The 9315-nt window shown below is 30.1% G+C and overlaps 1 protein-coding gene across 2 annotated transcripts; it reads right to left on the bottom strand.

The window, feature by feature from the left end:
* Positions 1 to 2112: 2112 nt before the first annotated feature.
* Positions 2113 to 5302, bottom strand: LOC107945460 (adenylyl-sulfate kinase 1, chloroplastic). Of its 2 annotated transcripts, none has more exons than XM_016879476.2 (7): positions 4827 to 5302; positions 3688 to 3828; positions 3210 to 3359; positions 2989 to 3107; positions 2782 to 2866; positions 2659 to 2705; positions 2113 to 2298 (listed from the first exon to the last, which is right to left on the bottom strand). In XM_016879476.2, the coding sequence occupies exons 1-7, from the start codon at positions 5050 to 5052 to the stop codon at positions 2200 to 2202; spliced, it is 867 nt and encodes a 288-aa protein (XP_016734965.1). In that variant the 5' UTR covers positions 5053 to 5302; the 3' UTR covers positions 2113 to 2199. The 2 variants fall into 2 exon arrangements, with proteins under 2 accessions (XP_016734965.1, XP_016734966.1); XM_016879477.2 differs by having other exon boundaries at positions 3688 to 3811; positions 4827 to 5226.
* Positions 5303 to 9315: the final 4013 nt, after the last annotated feature.

The raw sequence follows: 9315 nt of genomic DNA on the forward strand, positions 1-9315 counted from the left end.
TTAAATTAATTGGCCTTTAAATTTTCAATTAGGAGTTCTTTTGTTTTTTTTCATCTTTTGTATAGTAAGAAATTTTGAAAAGATAAACCCAAATTTAATCTAATTGATTACAAGTTTTACGTGCTACCTATTTCCTTTGTTATTAGAGAACAAAAAGAAAGATGAAACCCAAAGAGATAAAAGACAAACAAGCTCATTAACTTTGTTAACCGAATTTTGTCCTATCAAAGCTTTTGTTGACACCATTAACTTTTTTTTTTTTTTGAGTAAGACTATTAAGCATTTGCTTCCAAAATACAGACCCTTCTATCAATTGGTTTCGCAAATAGTAAAAAAACCATATCGAAAGTGAAAAATGGGGAAGCAACGGGGAAGGGTCGGGCCATTGTTATTTAGCACCAAAGTGTCATCTTTAAAACTATACAATGATGAAAATACCCCTATTTTATAAAGAGGAAACTAAGAAAAAGACGCCAAACTCAATCACTCGACCTCTTTTCCTTAAACTTGCAATCCACACTTCCCTGAGTCTCATTTTAGCCCCCTTTTGTTTTAGCTGAAAGAGGTGGTTTCTGGATTCTAATCAAATATATTTTTAGGGTCATTTGTGTTATAGTCTTTGCTTTCAGTCATTGAAGATGGCAGTGGTGCTGGCAATGGTGGTTCATGGCATGGGATTGCTTGTGAAGACTCTTTGGGGTGTGCAAGAGAGGCGCTTCTCTGCAACTTTTGAAACTCTGCGTTCAGCTGCTATTTCCATGACAACAGCGTTTGTTTTCTGCCTTTTGTCCATTCATAGGCATGCAAGACCAGAGATTGGTCTTGCCTTCATTTGATCATTTTTTTTCTTTTTCGTTCTTGAATTTTATTGACTGTCCATCTGTCAGCAATTTAAGATCAGTTTGTTCTATAGAATTGCTTTCTTGTAGCACTTCAAGCTTTTCTTACTGATCAACAAGATTATATGTGTAATATATCAGAATATATATTCATATTTATATTTACCAACATTTTGTAAAATTTGGTCATTATTAGCAAAGATTGATGGAGTCATTCATGTATTTTTCAAGTTGCAGTGTGGTTGTTAGTTATAAACTTTTGTTGTATTTTTTTTAAAGAGAATTTTCTAAGCAATGATAGTAAATATCTGTTTGTTCATGCATAGCAGATTTGGAGTTCGAAACTTAACATCTGCAAACCATTTGTCTCTGCAAAATTAAGATCAACAGGGAATAATTTTGCAGAATACGTGTTAGACTGGTAAGTAGGTATATGGACATGCTTCTGCTTCTTTTATTTGGTTTCAAATGTAGAAACCCTATGCATTTGGGTTAAAAGCAAACCGTCAAAGTCTATTGCTTCGTGTTAAAAGGAATTACGCTGATTTTAACAGAGTAATCTTTAGGATCAATAGGCAAGTTTCACCAGAGATTAGAAAATATCATATTTTCAGACATGGGTTTAAATGGTGAATTTGTTTACTCCGGCTCTTCATTTCTTTTAAAGTAAATAGTGTTTGAGACCCGTCGAAGGATCTCCAAGGAAAATATGAAAATAAAAGTTGAACAAGCCCATGTTAGACACATATATCCTTCATTCAAGGCAAAATAAGGAAGAAATAAACGAAGTTTAATGGTATCTTCAAGTGAAAACCCGAGATAGCCTTTTCTTCATAAGCAATCATTACAAAGCTATATGATACAAATTCATACACCAATTAAAGCCAATTCAATCACAACGTGGCTTTTAGAAGGCCTACCAAAGGACACTGACAGTAATTAATCCAGCGATTAATTATCTAATACATGACATAAACTACAGGTACAGGAAACAAGAAGTTTCCATGAAGCCGGAAACAGGCTATGGATACAGGAAACAAGAAGTCTCCATGGAGCCGGAAACATGCTATGGATACAGGAATCAAGGAGTTTCCTTGGTGCCATAAACAGGATATAGATATAGGAAACAAGAAGTTTCGTTGATGCTAGCAACAGGATATAGATATGGGAAATAAGAAGTTTCCTTGATGCTAGCAACAGGATATGGACAGAGGAAACAAGATGTTTCCCTAATGCAGGGTGCTTAATTTAGAAAAGGATCATTTTTTTTTTGGTTGCACAGAAAAGGATCAATTTTAATTGATCATCATACTATATTATAGGTGATTATGGCAACCTGAAATTGCGGGATTCGCTCTTCTTAAGCCTGCAGATACCCCTTCTCCTCCAGGTAAGATATCACAATCTCAGCCATTTCACATGGGGAAGCACAGTTGTTTCCCTTTTGTGGCAATTCCAACTGAAGAAATTTAAAAAAAGGTTAAGCTTCGATTAGAATGTTGGAATATGAGATTCAAAGAGAAACAAAGAGGAAAACCTTGCCATGACACAAATTAGTCTTAAGTATGGCCTTGACATGTCCAGATGGAGATGACTATAGAAATATCAGATGCTTGAACTATGACAGAATATCTATCATATTCATATTACCATAGCCATCCACAAGTTCAATGGCAAGTGAACCTGAACATGCTTGAATCCATTCTAGATATGTGCCAGCATAATTTTTCATGCTTGGAACATAAACATTGTTTAGGTGCATATTTGAACAAGCGTGAGCCTATGCCAAGTAAGGAAGTTGCTCCAACAATATATATACCTCACAGTTCAGGGGTGGTTCATACGGATCATCAATACCAGTAAAACCTACAAAGAAAATATTAGATAAATTACTATATATGAGATACCAATCTTCAGATACAATAACCAGGGGGATAGACACCATTGATTTTTCCAGCTCTTGCAAGCTTGTAAAGGCCCTTTGGGTCCCTCGCCTCGCATATTTGGAGTGGCACGTTCATGAAAACCTGTTCGAAGCATTGCCTAGTTTTTTCTTAGAGCAAATAAAGAACCTTCTGATGCAAAAGCCTTTATCATAAATAAGATCAAAGCCCTCAATATTTTCAGGTTTCTTAAATGCAGCACATACCTCAATGAAATCTCCTTCTGGCAACAGTGAACGACATGCATCCCTGTCTTTTCTGTAGGGAGATAGTACACTGGCAATGCATATGATGCCAGCATCGGCAAAGAGTTTTGCTACCTCTCCTGTGTGAACCATAACAAGTTGAAACTTGAAACCATCAGAATAAGAGAGAACAAAAGGATAAAGCAAAAAAGCACTATGATGTGGAATCAAACAGCATTTACCAATCCTTCGTATGTTTTCTGCCCGATCCTCTGCTTTAAAACTAAGGTCACGGTTTAAACCATGCCGAACATTATCACCATCAAGGATGTAAGCCAACTTTCCCCTTGAATACAAGGCTTGACACAGTGCACACGCCAAAGTGCTCTTTCCTAAATTCATAGACCATAGTAAGAGAGAGAGAGTGGAAGCAACACAATGCGGAAAAGCTAAGATTTTTTAACACTCTTCAGTTTAGCAAGGAGAAACTAACAAAGAAGCTAAGTTCTTGATTTTGACTTTATAGGTTCCTCCAGAGCTAAAGACCAATGTTTCAGTTTTTGACAACGTCCAACTTCTGTTGTTTTAGCACACAAAAAGGACTTCTAAAGCACATTATAAACAAGAAGCCATCTTATCGGAAAGCGGAAAACAAAAAGTTACTAGCAATAAATTGCTTAGCATGAATTTAAGTATCCAAATATATTTGCTTAAACAAACCTGAGCCACTGAGACCTGTAATCCATATGACACAACCCTTTTGCTGAAGCACCTCTTGCCGATGAACTTTACCAACTGAACTTTTGTGCCATACAATGTTTGTTGCCTTGCCGTTAGTAGCTATCTGGTGGAGATTTTCACCTAGTTAGACGATTGAAATCAGAACCCTAAGTAGATCCAATCGGAAACAAACCCTATATTTTAGCATTCATGCCTTTGCCACTAATTAATTCCATGGAATGGCCAAAAGTGTTCATATGAACATTATAGAAACAGTGTGTTCCACAACGAGAAATTCATTTACTAAAAAATCAGCATATAAAGATATAGTAAAATAATAAAGATTCAAATCTGAAAGCCGATGCTTAGTAATTCAGTCGTATCCAGTTGACTTATTCGGTACTGTGGTCACAAAAACAAGAAGCCAAGCCAAGCAGTATAAGCAAAGGGTTTATTTTACCAATTACTTCCCCCTTTTTGAAAAATATTATAGTTTCAGTCATTCAGAGGAAGTGTTTTGATTGTTCCCTAAACCTCCATTTCAATCTTGAATATCCACCATTTCACAAAATTGTCAAGGAATTTTACTTGGCCATAACAAGTAATGCTTAAGGACTACCTTAATACACTCCAAAATTTATCAACAAGGAGAGAAAATGGAACCGTTTTCATGGGAAATTACGATTTTAAAATAGGATTGTAAGAGCATCGACAGTCTAAAAGAGTAAATTTAATATCACTGTCAAAAAACTAGAACAATAACCTAGTATAAATGTTACTGCTTGAAAGTCTGCAAATCCAATTCAGCTGAAAATAACTTAAACTAAAAGCTATGAATTTCTATAATAACAGTTAAGTATGGATTAATTAACATTCTAAGATTTCTACATTTAATACATTACATTTTGCGATAAAGGTAATGTATTAATTTCATTTTACTATAATTATTTATATAACCCATCTCCACGAACAAGATTAAGGTGTTCCATTTCTTTCATAAATAAATAATGAAGGAAAACCAAAGATTTTTTTTTAAATACCTTTAATTGGGATAAAAAAAAAACCTGAAATAAATACTTGACAAGAAAATTAAAATTAAACACATGATCACCTATGAAAATTAAAAAAATATATATTACCAGAAAAAACAGCAGCACTATCATTCGTACTCGCCGTGGACGATTCCTTCGTCGCCTGAACCAAGCTCAACTTGGCATTGTTGCGGCTACTCAACCTTACAGAAAGCAAAGACGCCGGCAACGTCAAGTTCACAAAGCTAACCTTATGAAGCGGTACCAACTGGTCACCATCGAAACCGAAAGAAGAACAAGAAATCGCTGGCCGTACCGACTTGAGTACAACCATCTTTATAATTTTTTTTATAGAAAGGAAAACAAAACAATGATTGAAACAAGAGAAGTTAACGGCAAATTAGTAACCAAAATAATTTCAATTTCCTGATTTATAGAATGAGAAACTGACGTGGGAAAGGTGTGTTTTTTAGTTAGTAGCGGGGAATGGCAGCTGTTCTCTTTTGTTCTTCATTTTATTACAATTAATTCTTTTTCTTCTTTTGATTCGAATTACACAATAGTTGATTGAAAAAAATTAACACAGTACTATTTTATATTGAGTAAAATTATTTAAATTAAATTAAAAAATTAAAAATGTTAAATTAAAATAGTTGAATTTTTTTAAAACAAAATAAGGAAAAATAAAATAGATAAACTTAAATAATTAACTTATTTAGATTTCAAAATTATTATTTTAAAAAATTTTAAAATTTAAATTTTCTTTATATATTCTTTAGAATTTTTTTAAATAAATTATATTTTTTAAGATATCAATTTTAAAATTTTTATAAATATTTGAAAATTTTGAAAATTATTTGATTTTTTTTTGTAATTTTTGGTGACAGAAATCAATTTACTTATTTTCAAAATTGACAGGGACCAAAAAAATATTTACACCAATCTATTATTCGAATCATTCAAGTTATTTAAATTGTAAAATTTAACTCGAGCTCGAATTACTTATTCAAGTTGACTCAAAAAGATCGAATAACTCGACATTCAATTTTTTTTTATTTTTTATAATCGAATCGAGTTTTGCTCAGCTCTAAGATTGACGGTCCTTTCATTATTGAATTTATTAATTTAATTCTTTTACTATTAAAACTAATTAAATTAAATTAATTTTTAATAAAATTAATTTTTATCATTTCAAAAATAATATATGTTTTATTTGTATTTTAATTTCAAATAAAAATTTCATTTACTAAATCATAAAAACTTTAAAAATATTAATCATTTTAATATATCTATCACATATATATACGTGTGGAAACTACATATTTAAAACACAAAGGTTAGTTTACAAATAACATATAATAACACATGAAATATGTATATTATTAAAATGAAAGTATAGATTAAATTGTGAGTTAAATGAAATTTAAACACATAAATATATCATATTATACACCATAATTATTTATCACGGTGTTGTAATCAATTTTAAGTTAGTGTCGAGTTGACTTATGGCATCAACTCAATCAACAATATTATCAATATATATTATTGATGAATGTAATAAAGTATGCATAATACAATTAAAATATAAATATTATATTGAAATAAAGTTGTGGTTTAGTAGTAAAGTTAAAATATAATTAATGTAAATAGCATAGGTTCAAATCCTATTACGTGCATATTTTTATTAATTTTTTGTTAAAATAAAAAGATTAAAATAACCTCACATAAGATATATTTGAATTACATAATAACATTTTCATAATTTCCATAATTAAGTTGGTGTCCGACACCAATTCAGTTAGAGACTTAAATAATAGTAAATATAGATATATAACTTATGAATGTAATAAATTATGCATATTAAAATAAAAAGTTCAAAGAATATCTAAATCAATTTTTAATTGAGTGGTAAATTTAAGATTTTATTAATTCAATTGGTGTAAATTTAAATCCCACTATATATACTTATTGGTTTTTATTAAAATGAAAAAGACTAAAATAACCTCAAATAATATAAACTGATTTAATTATGGAAGGATATGTTCATAATTTTTATAATCAAATTAATATTCAATTAACTCGTGATACTAAATTAATTAAAAACTTAAATAATTTTTTAAATTAAACTGTAAATAACTTCTTTTAAAGTACAAAAAGTTAATTTATTTAAAAAATATTTTATTAATTCATGATATTAATTTAAATCCGACTCTTATAATAAAAACACTTGTGGTATACAATACAAATCATTTGCCCCTAGTTATCTAAATTTGAATCTAATATCTATGGCAAAGAAGACTTGAAAGAAACGGAAGTCATTTGTCCGACAGATTTGACTTATCAGAATTAACCCACTTTCATGCACAGAGTGACGAGCCACATCCCAATTTTGACATGTGTTGTCCACATTTCTTTATTGGGTGTAGGTACCTTGAATGGAGGATCTTAGCCGCCACGTCGTAGTCATAATTTTACCCCGACGGTAAACTATACTCCAAATTATTAAATTATTTTTAAGTTTATTATAGAACAAGAATAATAGATATGAGAATATGAGGATTTGTATTGTATTTTATTATTTTTTATTATCATTACAAGTATTATATTTTTATATATAGAGATATTAGACTTCTCATTTTCCAATACATAAATAGAAAATAGGTTACCAAGAGATGAAAGGTGAAGAGTTAAGGAAGATGAAAGATAGAAGGTAAGATGAAAGGTGGAATGTTAAGGAAAATGAAAGGTGAATGGTTGAACATCTACTTAATAGCATTCGTAACACTCCCCCTTGAATGTTCTTGTATAAAAGACATGCTTCAATAAAAACCTTACTAGAAAATATCTAGTGTGACAAAAACATAGTGAAGGAAACAAGAGTACATAATCCTTTGATACATAGTATATTCAAAACAAAAAATGTAGTGCGAATTTACTCCCCTCATGTAAGCATCACTTAAGATCTTTGAGACAACGTAATTCAATGTTGAAAATTAACTTCTCAAATGTAGCAGTAGGGAGTGCCTTAGTAAAAAGATCTGTTAAATTGTCACTTGAATAAATCTGTTGACCATTTATATCTCCATTCTTTTGTAGGTCATGAAGAAAAATTTTGGTGATATATGTTTTGTTCTATTACCCTTAATTTATCCTTTTTTAAGTTGTGCAATGCAAGTTGTATTATCTTCATATAAGACTATTAGAACTTCTTTTTCAAAGCATAAACCACAATCTTTTCATATGTGATGTGTCGAAACCATTTTTTGAAAGAGTCTACTTTTATTTAGAAACGAAAATAGAGTCGCCACCAATCCTTTTTATTTAGGTATGATCGGATCACCTCATAATTTAATCATCTTAATAAAAGTTAAAATTTACTAAAATGATAATTTTTGGTCTACAAAATCCAGAAAACGGGTTCGGCAATTGGTTACGCATGAGGAAGGATTAGCACTCTCGATACGCCCAAAATTGGTACCTAGTTGATTACTTAATGTCTTGGTGTCGAAAATTAAAAACTCGAAAAGAATTTAAAATACGATCCCTTTTTATATTGTGTTATTTTAAAATTACTTGAATAAATCAAAATGTGTAAAATACCTCATTATCTCGAAGTAACAATATGTCACATCTCGTAAGTTAGGACACAACACCTCGCATTTTTTAGAATAAGCTTACCTTTTATTTTTTATTTAAACCTCATTTATTTTAATTTTAAAAGGATATTCAATTATTTAGGTTCAATGCGAGAAAAATTGAAACCCAGTAAATTAGGGCACGACTTCTCGAATTTCCAAATACGAAATATTGCCTTTATTTTCGAAATTTTCTTTTTTAAGAATTTGGATAAAAATTAATGTAATATTAAGATTGATATATGACTAAAATGTTACGCTAATGAATGACAACAATATAAATGTACTAATAAGCAATTCATAATACAAATCACTTTAATACCAATATTAACAATCAAAGAAAAAAATAAAATAAATAAATAATAAAACAAATAATGATGATGACAACAAAAATAGTTCTAATGACAAAATATGCGCATGAAATGACAATACCAATTTTTAAATATAATGAAGACAAAGAAATAAATAAATAAGTAAATAAACATAAAGGAAAATATTATATATAATATTAAAAATAAAGGACTTAATTAAAATATAAATGAAATTATGGGTGCAAATTGTAATAAGATACATAAATAAATAGTAATAATAAATATAATAATAAATATGGTAAAAGAAAAACAAAAAAAATGAATAAATACAAAGAAAAGTAAAAGATTGAAAGTAAGGGACTAAATCAGAATCTAAGCCAAATTTAAAGTAAAAATCATAATAAAATAATTAGATTAAGTAATAAAATAAAGTAAAGGGCTAAAATCAAATGCGCAGAAACAAGCGAGGACCAAATAAGAAATTAGCCCCATCCCCAGGATATATGTCCTTTCCTCTACAGATCAACAAACTGGGGGCTAAATTGAAGCACGAAAAAAAATCAGTGGCCTAAATTTCAAAAAAAATCCAAAAAGGTAACAAAGGACTAAATTGAAGCGCATCGCAAAAAGCGGAAGGGCCGATTGTGC

This window comes from Gossypium hirsutum, chromosome D12, assembly GCF_007990345.1.
Source record: "Gossypium hirsutum isolate 1008001.06 chromosome D12, Gossypium_hirsutum_v2.1, whole genome shotgun sequence".
Classification (NCBI taxonomy): Eukaryota; Viridiplantae; Streptophyta; class Magnoliopsida; order Malvales; family Malvaceae; genus Gossypium; species Gossypium hirsutum.

Coding starts and splice junctions, on each gene's coding strand:
- LOC107945460 (XM_016879476.2), bottom strand. CDS start 5,052: ATGGTTGTACTCAAGTCGGTACGGCCAGCGATTTCTTGTTCTTCTTTC. Junction 3,360..3,687: donor TACAGGTCTCAGTGGCTCAG/GTTTGTTTAAGC, acceptor CTATGAATTTAG/GAAAGAGCACTTTGGCGTGT. Junction 2,706..2,781: donor AAGAGCTGGAAAAATCAATG/GTGTCTATCCCC, acceptor TTTTCTTTGTAG/GTTTTACTGGTATTGATGAT.